This window comes from Macaca nemestrina, chromosome 2 (assembly GCF_043159975.1).
Source record: "Macaca nemestrina isolate mMacNem1 chromosome 2, mMacNem.hap1, whole genome shotgun sequence".
NCBI classification, from domain to species: domain Eukaryota; kingdom Metazoa; phylum Chordata; class Mammalia; order Primates; family Cercopithecidae; genus Macaca; species Macaca nemestrina.
In genome coordinates, this window is record NC_092126.1 from 148,328,302 (window position 1) to 148,349,384 (window position 21,083).

Genomic DNA, 21,083 nt, shown 5'->3' on the forward strand with positions numbered 1-21,083 from the left:
ATGGCGGTGCATGCCACCATGCAGTAGTCTCAGCTACTTGAGAGGCAGGAGAATCGTTTGAACCTGAGATGCAGAGGTTACAGTGAGCTGAGATTGTCCCATTGCACTCCAGCCTGGGTGACAGAGCAAGACTTTTCTTAAAAAAAAAAAAAAAAAAAAAAAAAGGGATGCAAACCATGATGTGTAAGAAATAAACATTGGAAATAACTTAAATGCCCACCAATAGGTAACTGATTAGGTATAGTGCCCCTTTGTAGTAGCATTCAATAATATAATCAGTCATTAAAGAGAATGAGGAAGCTCCTTATGTGCTGATGTGGAATGATGTCCGGATACCCTGCTGAGTGAAAGGCAAGGCTCACAGTAACAAATACTGCACAACGTTCCCATTGCAATAGAGGCGGGAAATCATATGTATGTGGGGGTGTATTTTCTTGCAGGTACATAAAATATTTTCAGACGTATTTATAAGACACTGACAACCCTGGCTCCTTCTAAAGAGGGGCATTGGGTAGCTGGAGGAGATGTTTCTCTGATAACCTGTTGCACCTTTTGAATTTGAAGCCAGGTAAATAAATTACTGACAGAAACCATAAAGTGGGTGGGAGTTGACTGCTAGTAAATGACTATTGCCAGAGATTTTCGTTCACTTGGAATGAAATCATTAAAGCAGCAAAGACAGGCAATGCAGAGGTCAAATGTAACTTATAGAAATCGTGGATTAATCTCAAAAACAGAAAAATGAAACCTTTAAACCCCTTTTGACTGAGCTTGGCAATTTCCAGGAATTTATCATAAGAAAATGTTCACAGATGTCCTCTAAGATTTAACTATGAGGATGTTCATCACATTGCTGTTTATAAAAGAGGAAGAGGGAGGGGAAAAAGAAAAAGAGGAGGAGGAAGGGTATAAGAGCAAGGGGAGGAGAAATAATGAAGGAAGGGAGGAAAGACAAAAACCCCTACTATATCGATACGGGAATACAGCTCTTTCATATCACGGAGTGTTACTCAGCTACTAAAAGTATATTGAGGAAGATTTAATCATATATAAGAAATACTCATGATGTGTTAGGTCTCAAAAGACTTTTTAAAATAACACATAACGTAATTTCTTTTTGGGAAAAATGTTCACACACTGACAGCAAATTATAGAATTTACCATGCCAGGCACTATAAGTACTTTACACATGCTAGTTCATTTAATCCCTACAACTCTATGGCATAGATACTGTTATTATCTTCTTTTTACAGATGAGGACACTGAGGTGCAAGAGGTTTGAGGTTATCCAAGTTATCCAGGGTCACACAACTGGTAAGTTGCAGGATTTGGACCCAGACAGCCTGCTTCTAACCAGCACTCTATACTGTTACGAGCATAGACCATGCAGTTAAGAATGACTATTGCTGAGAGAGTAAGACTATGGGTGTAATTCTGCTCAAAATATATTCTCCAATTTTTCCACAAAGAACAATGATAATTTTTTAAAAGCAATAAAACTCTTAGAAAAGGTGAGATATACAAAGAATCAGTGTAGCACAGAATACACAGCCAGCTGCTTGTGTCCTCTGACAATCTCTCCTTCAATTTAGGAAGGTTTTTCCAGAAGGACCTGGCTGGTTTTGGAACTGAGGGGAGTCCAGTGAATGATTTCTGTCCACACTAGGGCCACAACTTGCTTGCTTGCTTGCTTTCATTTATTTTTATTTTTATTATTATTATTTTTTTGAGATAGAGTCTCACTCTTATCGCCCAGGCTAGAGTGCAGTGGCGTGATCTTGGCTCACTGCAACCTCTGCCTACCAGGTTCAAGCGATTCTCCTGCCTCAGCTTCCTGAGTAGCTGGGACTACAGCCACACGCCACCACACTCAGCTAATTTTTATATTTTTTTAGAGAGAGTGTTTCACCATGTTGCCCAGGCTGGTCTTGAACTCCTGACTTCAGGTGATCTGCCCACCTCACCCAAAGTGCTGGGATTACAGGCGTGAGCCACCAGGTCTGGCCAGGGGGGCCACAGCTTTCAAAGGGAATGGCTTCCCCAGGACACAAGGGGGCCGTGGTAACAATTGTCTCACAGGGAGATCCCCTAGGAGAAGGAAGTTCAGGAGGTGGGTTGGAGATGCCTGTCCACAGGCCCTCCCTACCAGGTCTGAGCACCCGGCTCTGTTCCTGCCCATCCAGGGCCAGGGGCTTATCTTACAAGGGAGACCGACCTTCTCCTTTTAAAATCTGAGCCATCCAGGACCAATCTTAATGCCCCTATCAGCTCCTATGAGGTGACTCCTGTCCCATCCAACAACCTAGATGCTGAGGCCAGCCTGGGAGGTATCCTAGATCCTCCCTTTCCCTCACCTCCCACACCCAATCCATTTGCAAGGCTGACTGGCTCAACCTCCAAAAAACGTCCAGCACCAGACCCCTTCTCTCCATTTCCACTGCCAGCTACCACCTGGCTCCAAGATCCATGACCTTCCTCCCTGATCACCACAGTCACCTTCACACTAGTTTCTCTGCTTCTACCCTTGCCCCACCGTCACCTGTTCCCCATTCAGCATCCAGAATGAACATTCAAAAACAAATGGTATCATGGCCAAGCACAGTGGCTCATGCCTGTAATCCCAGCACTTTGGAAGAGTGAAATGAGAGGATTGCTTGAGGCCAGGAATTTGAGATCAGCCTGGGCAACATAATGAGACCCATCTGTAAAATAAAATTTAGCAGGAGTCTGAGGCAGGAGAATGGCGTGAACCTGGGAGGCGGAGCTTGCAGTGAACCGAGATCACGCCCCTGCATTCCAACCTGGGTGGCAGAGCCAGACTCCGCCTCAAAAAAAAAAAAAAAAAGTTAGCCAGGTGTGGTAGTGTGAGCCTGTAATCCCAGCTACTCAGAAGGCTGAGATGCGAGGATCACTTGAGCCCAGGAATTTGAGGTTACAGTGAGCTATGATCGTGCCACTGTACTGCAGCCTGGGCAACAGAGCAAGACCCTGTCTCAAAGAGAAGAAAGAAACTAGCTCCCCTACTTAACTCTCTCTCTCCATGGCATTCAGAGTAAATTCCTGACAACAGCTGACAGTGGCTTCCAGGCCCCAGCCTCCCTCCATTTCCTCTGGAGCCATTCAGCCTCTCGCTTGCACTCTGGCTGCACTGCCATCCTTTCTGTCCCTGAAAACGTGTCAAATTCACCCCTTCTCCCTGGGACACTCTTCCTCTAAGTCATTCAGTCTCAACTCATGGTTCCAGACCTTGAGGGGCTCACAGTTTTGGAGGGGGGCACTGTTGGGAACACAAATACTGGCATCTGGCATCACAGATGACTTGTGGAGAGATGGAACCGCCATCACTTTGTGCGGTAATTATTTGGTAACAGCATTTACTCTCATCTGCCACCCTAGGCCCAGCCTGCACGGAGTCCACAGCCTGTTAATAACCTTGGCATCTGTCCCTCCTCGGGGTCACCCTATTGTCCTAGGCTGGCTCTGCCACATACACCTCTAGGATTTGGTGAAAATCCTCCCGCTGCTCTCCCCATCCCTTCCAAGTCCACCTTCTCCTGCAGACATGTGGCCTTCCTCGAGCCTATCTTCCTCAGGCCCTCAGTTGCTAATTTGCCTCCTCCTGCTCTGACTCCTGTCTCGCAGTTGGTTTTTCTGACTCCTCCTCCTCCACCTGCTCCTTAAGGTTGCTGTTCCCTAGGCTGTCTCTTCTCCCTCCATACATTCTCCTTGGGCAATTTCGTCTATGCTCAGATTCATACGATGATGCCTCAAATCTCCATCCACAGCTGAGACCTTCTCCTCATCCCCAGACCGCAGTAACATTCATTGGACCTTTCCTCTTGCATATCCCATAAGAACCTCAAAATCAGTGTTTCCCAAACAGACCTTCTCTTCCTCCACCCCAGGTCTGTTCTTCATCCTATGTCCTTTGTGAATGTCACTCCACAGACCCAATTATCCGTAAGAAACTTGGAGTCATCATAAGAACTGCCTTGTCCTCGAACCCAACACACCCATTGGTCTTCTAAATAGGTCTCCAATCTTTCTCCTCCTCTCCCTCCACCATCCTTGGCATCTCTCACCTGGACCGCCTTCTTCCCGGGCTCCCTGCTTCCATCGAGCCTCCAACTGGTCCATTCTCCATAGCAGCCTCCCAAGTCATCCTTTTAAACCCACATCTGACCCTGGTCATTCCCATGCCTGAAAGTGATTGTTCATCATTTAGGAATAAGACCTGAACTCCAAAGCCACGGTCAAGGCCCTCCATAAGCCAGCTCTAACTACTTCTCCAGGCTCCTCTCCCAACTGTTCCCACTTTTCAACCCTTTCTCCCTTGTTCTAGCACAGGCCATGGAATATTGGAAAGTTGAAGCCAAAGTGATTTGGTTCTGGTCACACAACAACAAATAATAATCGCTAAAATTAATAAATGTTTTGTTTCTGCCGTGGTGTGCACACAAATTCACAATCAATCCTTCAACAGCGCCATGAGGCAGTTATTATTATTGTCCCCATTTTACAGGTGAGTAAACTGAGACTCAGAAATCAGGTAATATTCCTGAGAACACTTAGTTGGTAACACCACAGTCAGAATTTAAATTCAGGTTTTCTTTCTTTTTTTTTTTTTTTAATGGAGTCTTGCTCTGTCACTCAGGCTGGAGTGCAATGGCACAATCTTGGCTCACTGCAACCTCCTCCTTCCCAGTTCAAGCGATTCTCCTGCCTCAGCCTCCTGAGTAGCTGGGATTACAGGCATATGCCACCATGCCCAACTAATTTTTGTATTTTTAGTAGACATAGGATTTCACCATGTTGGCCAGGCTGGTCTCGAACTCCTGACCTCAGGTGACCTGCCCACCTCGGCCTCTTAAAGTGCTGGGATTATAGATGTGAGCCACCACACCCAGCCCAAATTCAGGTTTTCTGACCACTAAACTGTGCTGCCTCCAAAGGAATGGGTGGCAGAGCTGAGACTTAAATCAGGTATCATCATTCATTCATTCATTCAACAGACATTAATTAAGCACCTATGTGCCAGGTACAGATTACTGATCCAGGGCACTCATAATGCATTAAACTCCTCTGGGGCCGGGCGTGGTGGCTCACACCTGTAATCTAGCACTTTAGGAGGCTGAGGCGGGTGGATCACTTGAGGTCAGGAATTCCAGACCAGCCTGGCCAACATGGCAAAACCCCATCTCGACTAAAAAATATGAAAATTAGCTGGGTGTGGTGGTGGGCACCTGTAGTCCCAGCTACTTGGGAGGCTAAAGCAGAAGAATTGTTTGAACCCAGGAGGTGGAGGTTGCAGGGAGCCGAGATTGCGCCACTGCACTCTAGCCTGGGCAATAGAGTGAGACTTTGTCTCGAAAAAAATAAAAAAAGAATAGTTCAACCCTTATCCTCCTGATACCTCCAATCCATCCTCTTCACCAGCAACCAGATCCAATCATGTTCCCCTCAGACTTGAAACACTTCAGAGCCTTTCTAGGTATAACACTAAACCCAGCAACCATAAAAGAGGGAATTGATGATTTGCTTATAGTAAAAAGAAAACAATTTCCCCATGGGGGAAAAATCCATAGACAAAGTCAAAAGATAAACTGAGAAGCAATATTTGTAACTCATCTCACACACAGAAGGCTACCTTTCTTAGTATATAAAGAGCTCTTACAAATCAAAGTGGAAAAATGCCATTACATTGATTTTCAAAATTTAAGAAATGACAGTTAAAAAAATATACATATATATAACAATTACATATATAAAAGAGGTATTCAATCTCATTGATAATAACAGAAAGGCAAATTACAACAATAAGAGAGTGTTTTCTATCAGGGTGGAAAAAATGAAATATTTGATAACACACTCAGTTGGCAAAGACATGGAGAAACAGGTACGATCATACATTGCTTATGGGAGTGTGACTTTGTGCAACCTCTGTGAAGGACACTGTTGATAGGTCTGTGAAATTGTAAATGTATATACCACTTAATCCAGCAATTCCCCTTCTAGGGCTTTATCCTTATACTTACATATGTATTAGATATTATAATTTACATATAACATTATTCACTGAAGCATTATAGCAAAATATTGTAAATAAATATTAATTAAATTATGATGCATCTATAGAAAAGTTTATTATGCAGTTGTTAAGAAAAAGGTGGCTCTTTATACACTGATATAGAACTATCTCCAAGATGTATTGTTGAGTAAAAAAGCAAGCCACGCTTCCACAGGAGGCCTACACGCGGCCGCTTGTGCTGCCGCCATGTCTCTAGTGATCCCTGAAAAGTTCAGCATATTTTGCGAGTACTCGACACCAACATCGATGGGCGGCGGAAAATAGCCTTTGCCATCACTGCCATTAAGGGTGTGGGCCGAAGATATGCTCATGTGGTGTTGAGGAAAGCAGACATTGACCTCACCAAGAGGGCGGGAGAACTCACTGAGGATGAGGTGGAACGTGTGATCACCATTATGCAGAATCCACGCCAGTACAAGATCCCAGACTGGTTCTTGAACAGATAGAAGGATGTAAAGGATGGAAAATATAGCCAGGTCCTAGCCAATGGTCTGGACAACAAGCTCCGTGAAGACCTGGAGCGACTGAAGAAGATTCGGGCCCATAGAGGGCTGCGCCACTTCTGGGGCCTTCGTGTCCGAGGCCAGCACACCAAGACCACTGGCCGCCGTGGCCGTACCGTGGTGTGTCCAAGAAGAAATAAGTCTGTAGGCTTTGTCTGTTAATAAATAGTTTATATACAAAAAAAAAAAAAAGCAAGCCACAGAACCAAGTGTTTAGTATATTACCATTAGCAGTGGCTTGAAAATATGTCCACAAATTCTTTGACATTCCTCCCTTCAAGAGAAGGATCCTAATTCTCCTCCTCTAGAATGTGGGCTGGATTTAGGAACTTATTTCTTGTAATAGAGTGTGGCAGAAGTGATGGTGTGTGATGTCTGCTATCAGGACATAAAAGGCAGTGTGATAACCAGAATAACCTTGAAAATGAAGAACGAAGTTGGAGGACTCACACTGTCTGATTTCAAACTGACTAGAAAGTGACAGTAATCAAGACTGTGCCCGGTAAAATAAAATTTTTTAAAAGACAGTCTGTTCTGGCATAAGGATAGATATATAGATATACAGATCAATTGAATAGAATTGAGAGTCTAGAAAGCAATCTATGTATCTATGGTCAATTAACATTTGACAAGGATACCAGAACAATTCAACAGAAAAAGAACAATCTTGGTGCTAGGAAACTGAATAGCCACATGCAAAAGAATGATGTTGGACCCCGTATCTCACACCATATACAAAAATTAACTCAAAGTGGATCAAAGGCCAGGCAGTGTGGCTCACGCCTGTAATCCCAGCAATTTGGGAGGCCAAGGCAGGTGGATCACCTGAGGTCAGGAGTTTGAGACCAGCCTAGCCAACATGGTGAAAACCTGTCTCTACTAATAATACAGAAATTAGCCAGGTGTGGTGGCATGTGCCTGTAATCCCAGCTAATAGGGAGGCTGAGGCAAGAGAATCGCTTGAACCTGGAGGGCAGAGGTTGCAGTGAGTTGAGATTGCACCACTGCACTCCAACCTGGGTGACAGAGCAAAACTTCGCCTCAAAGAAAAAAAAAAAAGGTAGATCAAAGACCTAAATGTACGAGCCAAAACTACAAAACCTTTAGAAGAAAACATAGGGGTAAATCTTTGTGATCTTGGATTTGGCAAGCCACTTTGGGAAAATCTGTCAGTTTCTCAAAATTTTAAATACAGAGTTCCCATTTGTCCAGGCAATTCTACTTCTAGGTATGTACCCAAGAGAAATGAAGGCATGTATCTACCTAGAAACTTATACACAAGGCCAGGCATGGTGGCTCATGCCGGTAATTCCAGCACTTTGGGAGGCCAAGGTGGGAGGATCACCTGAGGTTGAGAGATCGAGACCAGCCTGGCCAACATGGTGAAACCCCATCTCTACTAAAACTGCAAAAATTAGCCAAGCGTGGTGGCGTGTGCCTATAATCCCAGCTACTTGGGAGGTTAAGGCACAAGAATCACTTGAACTCAGGTGGTGCAGGTTGCAGTGAGGTAAGATCGCACCACTGCACTTCAGCCTGGGCAACAGAGCAATACTCTATCTCAAAAAGAAAAAAAAAAAAAAACTTGTATACAAATGTTTATAGCATTCTTCATAATAGCCAAAAGGTGGAACAACCCAAATGTCCATCAGCTGATGAACGGATAAACAAAACATAGTATGTCCATTCAAGGGGATATTATTCAGCCATAAAAAGAAATAAAATACTGATATGTGCTCTAACATGAATGAACCTTGAAAGTGCTATACTAAGTGAAAAAGGTCAGTCACAAAAGACTATATAGTACCCCGGTGTGGTGGCTTTGGGAGATCGAGGCAGAAGAATTGCTTGAGTTCAAGAGTTCAAGACCAGCCTGGGCAACACAGAGAGACCTTGTTTCTACTAAAAATTTAAAAAATTAGCCGGGCATGGTGACACGTGCCAGTAGTCCCAGTTACTTGAGAGGCTGAGGTGGAAGGATTGCTTGAGCCCAAGAGATTGAGGCTGCAGTGAGCTATGAGTGCAACACTATACTCTAGCCTGGGTAACAGAGCAAGGCCCTATCTCAAAAAAAAAAAAAAAAAAAAAAAAAGTCACATGTTATATGACCCCATTTATATGAAGTGTCTAGAATAGGCTAATACATAGAGACAGAAAGTAAATTACTGGTTGCTTAGGGCTGAGGAGAATGGGGGGTCAGGGGTTAAGGGGTGATAGCTAAAGTATATAAGGTTTCTTCTTGAGGTAATGAAAAATATCCTAAAACTGGTTGTGGCCATGGTTGCATAACTCCGTGAATGTACTAAAAACCATGTAACAGTTCACTTGATATGGGTGAATTATATGACATACGAATTATATCTCAATACAATTGATACCACAAAAAGGGGGTGGGCAGTGTGGCTTCTTCCTTTTTCTCTCTCGGAGCACTCATTCTCAGGTCTCCTGCCAGCACCCACATGAATGAACTTAAAAGTGGGTCCTCTAACCCAGTTATCCTTAGGATAACTGTAGCCCCAGCTGAGGTCTTGGTTGCAACATCATCAGAGACCCTGAGTCACAGCTACCTGCCCATCTAAGCTGCTCCCAAAGTACTGTGACTTTATAGAAACAAAGATCATAAATGCTTGTTGATTCAGGCGACTACATTTTGAGGTGATTTGTTTGTTTTTGTTTTTGGGTTTTTTTGTTTTTTGTTTTAGGGAACATCTCACTCTATCACCCAGGCTGGAGTGCAGTGGCACAATCACAGCTCAATGCAGCCTTGACCTTTCTGGGCTCAGGTGATGCTCCCATCTCAGCCTACTGAGTAGCTGGGATTACAGGCGTGTGCCACCATGCCTAGCTAGTTTTTTTTTTTTTTTTTTTTTTTTTTTTTTTTTTTTGAGACGGAGTCTCGCTCTGTCGCCCAGGCTGGAGTGCAGTGGTGCGATCTCGGCTCACTGCAAGCTCCGCCTCCCGGGTTCACGCCATTCTCCTGCCTCAGCCTCCTGAGTAGCTGGGACTACAGGCGCCCGCCACCGCGCCCGGCTAATTTTTTGTATTTTTAGTAGAGACGGGGTTTCACCGTGGTCTCGATCTCCTGACCTTGTGATCCGCCCGCCTCGGCCTCCCAAAGTGCTGGGATTACAGGCGTGAGCCACCGCGCCCGGCTGCCTAGCTAGTTTTTGTAGAGATGGAGTTTCACCATGTTGCCCAGGCTGGTCTCAAACTCCTGGTCTCAAGTGATCAGCCCACCTTAGCCTCCCAAAGTGCCAGGATTACAGATGAGCGCCCGTGTGCCCAGCTTGGGGTAATTTGTTATACAGCTATAGATAAATAATACACTAATTATGTAAAAACACTATTTGCATTTGCTTGTATATTTAAGAAATTTCTTGGAAAGGGTACTCAAGAAACTGGTAATGGGGGTTGTCTCTGAGAGAAACAAGTGGGAGTGAGGATGGAAAGGAGACTTATGTCTGCCTGTGTACCCTTTTTACTTTCCAAATTTTGTCTTGTGTACTTGTATTACTTTTCCAAAAAGTCAAAAGTCTGGAAATAATTAAAATAAAAAATTTTTTTAAACCCTTCAACAATGAACTGCTGTCTACAAATAAAAGTCTAGGTTCAGGCATGGTGGCTCATGCCTGTGATCCCAGTACTTTGGGAGACCGAGGTAGGTGGATTACCCAAGGTCAGGAGTTCAAGACCAGCCTGGCCAACACGGTGAAACCCTGTCTCTACTAAAAATACAAAAATTAGCTAGGCATGGTGGTGGGCATCTATAGTCCCAGCTACTTGGGAGGCTGAAGCAGGAGATAGAGGTTGAACCCGGGAGGTAGAGGTTGCAGTGAGACGAGATCACACCACTGCACTCCAGACCGGGCCCATAGAGTGAGACTGTGTCTCAAAACAAGCAAAAAAAAAAAAAAAAAAAAAACACCCAAATAAAGTTTAAACTCCTTACCATGACTTAGAAGGTCTCTACAGTCCAGTTCTGGCCCACTTCCCCAGTCTCAACTCTTACCTTTCCTGGCCTAGTTGCTTAAAGTCCCCAGACACAGCAGCTATTCCTACCTCCATGCCTTTGATCATCCTGTTCCTCTTTCCTACTCATCCTTTAAGACTCAGCTCAAATGTTACCCTTTTGGGAAGACTTCCCTGGCTCTCTTTAACTGTGTTCGAAGTCCCCTCCCTGCCCTCAGAATATCCTGTGCATGAATCTCCCGTTTCATGTATTGTACCATATTGTGACGATCTGTTTTTGTTCCTGCCTCTCCCATCAGACTATGAGCTCCCTGGGAGCAAGGATTCTTACTCAGGATTTCTAGAGGCTAGCACAGTGTCTGACACACACACAACACCGTCAGTAAAGGTTGATGTGAGAAAGAAAAGAAGAGGGGCGGGGAGAGGGAAGTGAGGCAAAAGTAAAGGGAGGAAAGGAAAGGAGAACAGAAGAGAGGAAAGAAGGTAAAACAGCAACTCAAAAGTACTAAAAAGAGAGAGAGAGGTCGGGCACGGTGGCTCAAGCCTGTAATCCCAGCACTTTGGGAGGCCGAGGCGGGCAGATCACAAAGTCAGGAGTTCGAGACCAGCCTGGCCAATATGGTGAAACCCCATCTCTACTAAAAATACAAAAATTAGCCGGGAGTGGTGACGGACGCCTGTAGTCCCAGCTACTCGGGAGGCTGAGGCAGGAGAATCACTTGAACCTGGGAGGTGGAGGCTGTAGTGAGCCGAGATCGGGCCACTGCACTCCAGCCTGGGAGACAGAGCAAGACTCTGTCTCAAAAAAAAAAAAAAGAGAGAGGAAGGAAGGAAGGGAGGGTTGGGGGAGGAAGAAAGAAATGAGAGAGGAACAGAGGAAAGAGGGAGAGGAGGAGGGAAAGAGGAAAGAAATTCTCTCAATGTGTTTATCAGTATCATGCACATACAACAAAGACAGTGGAAGAATAAAATCCCAAATCAAATCTGAAACAAGGCCCAGGGCAATGTGCTGGGAGCGGTGGCTCAGGCTGTAATTCCAGCACTTTGGGAGGCTGAGGTGGGAGGATCACTTGAGACCAAGAGTTGAATAGTCTGGGAAACATAGTGAGACCCTGTCTCTACAAAAAATAGAATAGGCTGGGCGCGGTGGCTCAAGCCTGTAATCCCAGCACTTTGGGAGGCCGAGATGGGCGTATCACAAGGTCAGGAGATCGAGACTATCCTGGCTAACACGGTGAAACCCTGTCTCTACTAAAAAATACAAAAAACTAGCCAGGCGAGGTGAAGGGCGCCTGTAGTCCCAGCTATTCGGGAGGCTGAGGCAAGAGAATGGAGTAAATCCGGGAGGCGGAGCTTGCAGTGAGCTGAGATCCGGCCACTGCACTCCAGCCTGGGTGACAGAGCGAGACTCCATCTAAAAAAAAAAAAAATAGAATAAAGGCTGAGGCGAGCAGATCACTTGAGTGCTCTGGAGTTCAAGATCACAGGAGTTCAAGACCAGTCTGGCCAACATGGTGAAACCCCATCTCTACTAAAAAATTAGCTAAAAATTGCTTGAACCCAGGAGGTGGAGGTTGCAGTGAGCCAAGATCATGCCACTGCACTCCAGCCTGGACAACAGAGCGAGACTCTGTCTCAAAAATAATAAAATAAAATAATTAACAAGGCATGGTGGTGTGTGCCTGTAGTTCTAGCTACTGAGGGGGCTGAGGTGGGAGGATTGCTTAAGCCCAGGAGCCCAAGGTTACAGTGAGCCATGATTGCACCACTGCATCCCAGCCTGGGTGACAGAGCCAGGCACAGTTTCAAATAAAAGAAAAGAAAGAAAGAAATGGAAAGAAATGTAGATGAATATTCGATGCCACAGTGATCGGAGTTCCTGGTTGAGGTTCCTAGTCCGGAGACCCTGATAATTAAGAACACACATCTGGGCCAGGTGCAGTGGCTCATGCCTGTAATCCCAGCACTTTGGGAGGCCGAGGCCAGTGGATCACTTGACGTCAGGAGTTTGAGACCTAACATGTTGTGGCCAACGTGGTGAAACCCCGTCTCTACTGAAAATACAAAAAATTAGCCAGGTGTGGTGGCATGTGCCTGTAATCCCAGCTACTCAGTAGGCTGAGGCTGGAGAATCACTTGAACCTGGGAGACAGAGATTGCAGTGAGCTGAGATCGCACCACTGCACTCCAGCCTGGGTGACAGAGGGAGACTCGGTCTCAAAAAAAAAAAGAAAAAGAAAAAAAAGAACACACATCTGGAAGGCTGAAAGGTACTCACTTGTAGGTCCCCCAAACCCCACTTCCTGCCACCTCCCACCTCCAGGGTCCACCAGCTTCCATTCCATTCTACACATTTTATTCTCTGTTGTGGTCCAGGCACCAGAGCACTTAGTATTGAATGAATGTGGTCAGAATCACCTCCCTTCCATGGAATGAGGAGAGGTCTGGGTACAAGTCTCACTGTGTCACCACGAACTTGTCCCTTCTCTCTGAGACTCAGACCCAGTCCTTACATCTTTAAAATGAGAGAGCTGGGGAAGTGGGTTGATAAGACTCTTTCCAGCTGACAGTTTATGCCTTCTTAAGCCCTTTGGTCATCCTGGCAAGTCCAAACGCTAAGTATCAAGGATCCCTCATAAACTGCTCTTCCCTCAGACTATGTCACAAGAGTAACAGCGACTATTTATCGAATGCTTCTCATACACCAGGACCACACTCAGCATTTTTACCCCCTTCATTTCCAAAGCAAGTGCAATGATAATCTCTGTTTTTACAGATGAAGAAACTGAGATTCAGAGAGGCAAACCCATTTCTCCAAGGCCCACAGTTGGAAAGTGGCAGAGCAGGGATTCTAAGTCCTTTATTCTTTGTTCGTTTTGTTTTATTTTTGAGACACAGTCTGGCTCTGTTGCCCAGGCTAGAGTGCCGTGGCGTGATCATGGCTCACTGCAGCCTCAACCTCTCGAGCTCAAGCAATCCTCCCACCTCAGCCTCCTGAGTAGCTGGGACCACAGGTGAGTGCCACCACATCTGGCTAATTTTTAAATTATTTGTAGAGATGGGGTCTCACTATGTTGCCCAGGCTGGTCTCGAACTCCTAGCCTCAAGCAACCCTTCTGCCTCAGCCTTTGAAAATGCTGGGATTATAAGCCAGAGCCACTGTGCCTGGCCATAATCCTGTGATCTTACGCGACTAGCACATACTTATCCTGGCACCCCGACCCTTAACCATACTTCAGCTTGAATCTCTAACCCAGTTGAGAGTGTTCCCTGGCTAACTACACCGGGCCCACAGGTAACATTTAGCCTATGGAGCTTATAGTTCTGTGATTTGTGTATTCACTTCTTAGGTTCCAGTTCAGTGATACAAACAGGTTCTAGATCTGTATTAGACTTGTGTTGAGTTTCAGTTCCACCTTTTATTAAATGTGTGACGTTGGAGCAAGTTATTTTAACAGATGAGGATTAAACGACAATGAGTGTGAAAATGTCTAGCATAGAAGCTGGCACATTGGATATTCTTAGTAAATGGGAACAACCAGGTAAAAAAGTAGCAGAGATATCCTGCCTCTGTACTTAGTTAGCAGTTGACTCTTCTGGCAAAAACATGTCACTATCCCCACCATTAATCCTCCTTTAACCAAGATCTCAGGAATTTTTGTTCTTTGTTTTGTTTTGTTTCATTTTTTTGAGACAGGGTCTCGCTCTGTTGTGCAGGCTGGAGTGCAGTGGTATGATCATGGCTCACTGCAACCTCCACCTCCCAGGCTCAAGCAATCCTCCCGCCTCAGCCTCCTGAGTAGCTGGGACTACAGGCACATGCCATCACGCCTGGCTAATTTTTGTATTTTTTGTAGAGACAGGGTTTCACCATGTTGCCCAGGCTTGTCTTGAACTCCTGGGCTCAAGTGATCTGCCTGCCTCAGCCTCTCAAAATTCTGGGATTACAGACATGAGCCACCAAGCCTGGCTGATCTCAGGTTTTAGAGTCAGACATATGAAGTTACAATTCAGGCTCCACCACTTACCAACTGTATGACCTTGGACAAATGACTTTTTCCTCTTTGAGGCTCAGCTTTCTCACCTATAAAATATGAATAATGGTACCTACTCCACAAGATTGTTGTGAGGATCAAATTATATAATGCATGTAAAATGTTAGCTATTTTTCTTTAATAATAATAAGTCATAGTAGCATCCAACTGCTGCTGATTAAAGTTGAAATTCTTTGACCCAGCATACTGTGGCCCCCATAATTCCTTCCTCGCCTCTCCTCATGCTGCTCCCCTATGTGGATGCCACACTCAAGCCAGATGTGTCTTTCTCTTTTTTTTTTTTTTTTTTTTTTTTGAGACGGAGTCTCGCTCTGTCACCCAGGCTGGAGTGCAGTGGCCGGATCTCAGCTCACTGCAAGCTCCGCCTCCCGGGTTCACGCCATTCTCCTGCCTCAGCCTCCCGAGTAGCTGGGACTACAGGCACCCACCACCTCGCCCGGCTAAGTTTTTGTATTTTTAGTAGAGACGGGGTTTCACTGTGTTAGCCAGGATGGTCTCGATCTCCTGACCTCGTGATCCGCCCGTCTCGGCCTCCCAAAGTGCTGGGATTACAGGCTTGAGCCACCGCGCCCGGCCCTAGATGTGTCTTTCTCACTGCTATGTCTTTGCCCACGATCTTCCTCTCCATTCAGGATGCTCGTTCATACCTCCCACCTGGTAACACCCCACCCAGCTCAAGCCTCACTTCCCAACTAAGCTGGCAGCCCCCTCTGCTGCTCTGGGTTTCCACAGCATTTCCAGCCCGCACATATTAGTGCTCAGACTGCCCAGAGGAAAACTTCTGTTGGCACTTGTCTTGCCCATGCTACGCCTCTTCCGGTGCTCACACTTGATTTATCTTTGAGGGAACTGATCTTTCTCCACTATCAGTCCATGTGCGGTTCCGAGGATAAGTATGCGCTCAGGCCTTAGACAAAGTCACCATGATTAATTAAGAGGTGGACATTTGACCAAGCGGGGCCAATCTGGCTCAGCCCTGGAACGTTTGCTCGAATTATTCTTTTTCCACAGGCACCGCTAAGCTGAAACAATGTAAATTAGATCTACTAGTAGCCTTATTTGTCACCTTGAAGACAGAAATGGATTTAAAATGAGTGAGCACAGAGGCACCAAGAAATGGAGAGAGACAGATTCTTCATGGCATGATGTGAGCATCTGGATCTGTCCATGCCCAAAGCCAAATACTCCTGACTTTCAAATTAAGTGAGCCGATAAACTCTAGCTTGTTTATTTTTTTCTAATTTATTTAAGCCAGCTCGAGTTGGGTTTCTGTCGTTCGCCACTGAAAGACTGCTGACTAATATAGTGACTTAACCAGACAGTATGCTTCCTGAGAGCAGGGATTGCATTTTATAGACCTAAGATCCTTGGAGACAGGGATGACATCTTACGCATATCAGTATTACAGGACTAAGCATAGGGATGGTTTCAGAGCAGGTGAAGAACAAACAAAAGAATACATATCTTTTTGTATTTTCCCAATGCCCCCATGCTCTGCACTCAGAGGACCCCAAAATACTTGAATAAAAGTTAACAGGAACAGGCCAGGCGCGGTGGCTCACACCTGTAATCCCAGCACTTTGGGAGGCCAAGGCGGGTGGATCACCTGAGATCAGGAGTTTGAGACCAGCCTGGCCAACATGGTGAAACCCTATCTCTACTAAAAATACAAAAAATTAGCCAGGCATTGTGGCAGGCGCCTGTAATTCCAGCTACTCGGGAGGCTGAGTTAGGAGAATCACTTGAACCCAGGAGGTGGAGGTTGCAGTGAGCCGAGATGGTGCCATTGCACTCCAGCCTGGGCAACAAGAGTGAAACTCCGTCTCAAAATTAAAAAAAAAAAAAAAAAAAAAAAGTTAACAGGTACAAAATCATATGATAAGCACTTTAATTCTTATGTGACACAAACAGAGCCCTTTGATTCTCCACAGTTCCTCTGAGGATGACTGATTTATCACTTTCTGAATGGAATGATCTTGATGAAAGAGTTGTCCCAGGATCCCCACAGGGCTGAAAGAGATACTTAATTTTTTATTTATTTTATGTTATTTTTTGCAGAGACAGGGTCTCGCTATGTTGGCCAGGCTAGTCTCCAACTCCTAGCCTCAAGCAGTCTTCCCACCTCAACCTCCCAAAGTGCTGGGATTATAGGTGTGAGCCACCATGCCTGGCCAAGAGATACTTTAAATCACCTTATCTACCTGTTCCCAGTCCCCTATTGTACAAATGGGAAATTGAGATTTAAACTAAAAGGCTTACTTAACAATGCATGGTGAGTCACAGACCCAAGTCAGCCAAGAACCCCCACCCCCAAGACTTGTAGTCCAGTGCTCTGGCCTCTGGCCTGGTGTCACTTTATTAAGCAAAGTGAATCAGTCACCCACCCAAAGAACTCAGAAATCTCTGAACAAAGTGGAATAAACTGCCCAACTCTGCCAACTGCCCCCTCAGCCCACATGGGTAGGGCAGTAATGCAAGGAAAAGTGCCCTGGGCCAGAAGTCAAGAACCCCTGGCTGTAGAACTAGCTTCCTCCCTTACCAGCTATGTGATCTCAAGTAAGCCCTTCCCATCTCTATACTCAGTTTCCTCTCTCTAAAACAGGGGGAGGGGAAGGTGGGATTTGAAGGAGCTGATCTCTAAGGTGCCTGAAATTCTATTATTATATGGGGGTTGTTGGACAATTCATCAAATCCCCAAGATTAAACCCACACAGATTACAGAGAATTTGAATGCCAAGAGGTCAGCAACTCATCTGCAGACTCCAGATTAAGGTTGATGAATTGAGGGTTCCAGCTTGCCTTTGCAGGAGAAATAGAACGGAAATACATAATATCACCTCCATGGGTACCACAGAGAAGTATGGAGCCATACCCCTCACATCCTATAGTTCACCTTTCTCATCCTCTTCAAAGATCCACATCTAAATTGAGTTGAGTGAGATGAATTTGAAACAAGCCCATTAGGATGTCCACATCTGCCTTCTTCAAAGTAGTCCTTTTAGGAGTTTGGGCAATTCTTCCAATGAGGCAGTAATTCCTCCCTGCATTTGTAAAAGTCCTCTTGTGGAAACAGACCAGCCTCATGACTTTGTCCTCACACCGTGGCTGTCATTTCAAGTGACAATTATCAATTTGATGACCCATTGTATTCTCTATGCTTGACCTGGAGTGACTTCCAGCCATTTCCAAAAGTTACAGTCCTCATTTAAAAGATAGAGGTCTCTCCTCAATGATGATATTCAAGTGATTACACTCCATGTTCCAAAGTTAATTCCCTGCAATGCTCTGAGCAATGGAATCATCAGAAAGTGATATAATGCCTCCTCCAGGGGGTCTCTTTTGGAATGGCAGTCACTTGTTGAATGTCCTGAGGTGCTTATTTTAAAAAACCATCTCTGCAGCATGACAATCACATTTTCCCCTTCTCCTTCTCATCCCTGGAAGACTCCAAACTTTTCCCTTCACCAGCTCTCCTCCCCCACCCCTCCCATCCCCTGGCCCCACTTTCCTCAGCCCAACTCTCTTCCCTGCCAGCAATTAGGCAAAAGCCTAAGTTGCTGAGTCTTCAAAATCTATCTCTGATCGAAAGGTGGGTGGAAGTGGGGGACTCTAATGGGTCCTGAAAAATTGTCTCAGCATTTCTCATTCCCAAAAGGCCCTTCTCTGGTTCTTAGGGTAAGATGACTGCCTTGGTCAAACATTTTGGAGGGTCCCAGGGACTCACTCCCATTGGGCATGGCACCAGAACTTTCCTGCATGGTGCAGGGGCGGGAGGTGGGGATGGAGACCTGCCCTCCAGAGACCCATGTCACCCAATGCTTTTGACCACTCACATCTCAAAACATTGGATAAGCACAATAGACAGCCTCTCGCCCTTATCACAGCATTTTAAAGGTTACAAAACACTCTTTCATTTGTCCTTTTGGCACCTTCTCCACTGTTTTACAGATGAGGAAACTGAGCCTCAGAGAAGTAAAGTGAAACATCCAAGTTGATAGTGTCAGCAAGTTAAAAGTCCAAGCCAGATCTCTTGATTCACCTTTTATGCTTTTTTTCAACATAATAGAAATCGATCAAACCTACAGTAACCCCTCATTCAGATAAATATTTCCCCCAAGACAGCCAACAGAGACCCTTGGAGACACTAACTTAATGCTAGCCCAGCAATAAATGCAGTCTACCCATATCCAAGCACACAGACCCACCTATCTAGTCCCAAGGCTCTGTCCCCTGCCCTAAGGTGTCTTTATCCAGCGCACCCCCTCCCCAGTACCCACTGAGGGTCCGTCAGCCAAGGAGGTGAGTGTCTTAACACAGAGAAGCAAAATCTACCTGACTCCTTCAGGAAGGGGACCTGGCAGGAAGGAGACCCGTCCCCGGCGCTTGTTCTGGGGGTTCCGCCCAACCCCTCCCCTACCTGCCAAGAGCTGCATCCAGGCGCAGATCTTGTAGACCGTAGCTGTGTTGCAGAAGAAGAAAAGCGCAAAGCAGGTGATGCAGCCGAGGATCAGCACCATGGAGAGCAGCACGAAGAAGGCGGCCGCCTTGAAGGCGCTGGACGGGATGGTGCTGAAGTCGGTGAAGGAGCCCCGGCAGGTGAGCTCGCGGCCCGCCAGCCCGCTGCCCACGCAGTAGTGGAAGAGGCCGAAGTAGCCAGGCTTGGGGGTGCTCACGCTGTCGCCCACCCAGTAGGGCTGGATGAAGACCACCACGTTGATGATGGCGAAGCAGATGGTGAAGATGGCCCACAGCACGCCGATGGCCCGCGAGTTCCGCATGTAGTGCTCGTGGTAGAGCTTGGAGGCCTCCTGCGAGGGCAGCATGGTGCCCGGAGGCGGGGCCGGCGGCGGCGGCGCCTGGCGGGGGCCGCCGGCCCGGGACGGAGCGCCGGGCTGTCGGGCGGGAGCTGGGGACGCACGCGAGAAGCGGCCCTGAGTCAAGGAACCCGCGAGGGCGGGGTCTGGGGCAGAGCTGGGGGCGTCTGGGAGCTGATAAGGGGAGAGAGGAAGGGGTCATGAGAGTGTTGAGGCGGTGTCTAGGGGGACTGGCAAAGGTCTCCTATTGGGGGCCTAGGAAGGGGCCATGAGAAAGTTGGGGGGAGCCTGGGATGGGGATATGAGACCTGGAAGGGGTAGGGGAAGGTGCTTGAAAGTGGCCATGGGGGAGTTGAGGAGGGGGTTTGGGAGCTGGTATTAGGAGAGTAGGAGGGGACAGGGGGAGGTGGAATGGAGGCTGGAGACTGGTATTGGAGGACTAGCAGAGGGGCTGAATTTAGGGAGCTCGGAAGGGAATTTGGGGACTGGTATTAAGGGGTAGAAGGAGGTCTGGTATTGGGTGTCTAGGAAGGGACTATGAGGCGGTGGTGGGCGCTTCTAGGATGGGGGAAGAAGCAATTTAAGAGGCTGGGACTGGGTGGTTGGGAAGGTGATATGGGGGCTGGGACGGGGAATGGGGGCTGGTATGAGGGTCTAAGAGGGCAAAGTGGCAGAATTAGGATACAACTAGAGGGGGGTCGGGGGCTGGGACTGCTGGACACTGGGCGAGGAGGGGGGGCTGTCCTCAGAAGCCAGGGCTGGAGGTAGGCTGGAGGGAGCCTAGGATTGGCGGGCCAGGTTTGGGGAGAGGGGGTTTCCAGGCCAAAGGACCGAAAGACCGGGGCTGGTGGGCAGCGGGGCCCGCGAGGAGCAGGCGGTGGGCAGGGGCTGTCCCCGGGGGGCTGGGGAGCGGCCGGGCCCGAGTAGGGCCGGGGTTGGGGGGGGCGGCTGCCCCGCGCCCAGGCCGGACGCGCGCGAGGCTGCGGCCGCAGGGAAAGGGTGCGGGGAGACCAACCTGGGCACGGTCGAGGGTAGCGGATCCGGGACTGGCACGGCCTAGGCGCCGCGGCTCGGCGCTCCCAGCAGCGGCTGCCTCGGCCCAGGCGGCGGCCTCTGCGCGGCCTCCATCTTGCTCGGGTTCTCCCCGGGGCGCGCTCCCGCGCCGAGGCGCGCGCTCTCGTGCACCGGCGCGGCCCGGCGGAGGCGCGCTCCCGCGCGGGCGTGCGGGACGGGGCGGGGCGGAACCAGGAAAGGGTGCTCCTGGTTCTGGCAGTTGGGGGGAAGGGTGGCCACGATCCCTGGGGTCCCCCAGCCGGGGCAGCAAGCACCCCTCCACAGTAGGGCCCCCTGGTGTAGGGGACTTCCTTCTTCCAGCTTGAGCTGAGGGGCTGTGAGGCCCCACAAAGCCTATGGGAGTGGGGGGAGGGGCTGGAGGGGGTATTATTTGATAGGATTTGAACTGGATCTCTTACTCCCAATTACCTCCCCTAGAACCTATCACAGTGCCTGAAGTTGCACCATTACGCTTTCAGTCCTTTAGGTCTTGGAGGCGTTGAAGGTTCCCAGAGTCTCCTAGGAAACTGCCAACACCCCTGGGAGAGGGAAGCCCCTAAACTGGTAGCAGCCCACGCCTGCGATGGGGATTCGTTGGCTG

General features: G+C 47.5%; 1 protein-coding gene and 1 pseudogene across 3 annotated transcripts in view; one reads left to right on the forward strand and one right to left on the reverse strand.

Moving 5' to 3' along the window:
* The window catches only part of LOC105477661 (LHFPL tetraspan subfamily member 4), a 54,241-nt gene extending 33,648 nt beyond the window's left edge, over positions 1-20,593 (reverse strand). The window contains exons 1-2 of one of the 3 annotated variants that reach the window (XM_071092129.1): positions 20,445-20,592; positions 19,033-19,521 (exon numbers count right to left, since the gene is read on the reverse strand). In XM_071092129.1, coding sequence (XP_070948230.1) covers positions 19,033-19,438 — 406 coding nt within the window. In that variant the 5' untranslated portion in view covers positions 19,439-19,521; positions 20,445-20,592. Of the gene's footprint in view, positions 1-19,032; positions 19,522-20,444 lie in introns of all 3 variants that reach the window. The other 2 variants (XM_011734253.3, XM_071092131.1) reach the window with 2 other exon arrangements.
* LOC105477660 (small ribosomal subunit protein uS13-like) lies at positions 6,260-6,753 on the forward strand (annotated as a pseudogene).
* Positions 20,594-21,083: the final 490 nt, after the last annotated feature.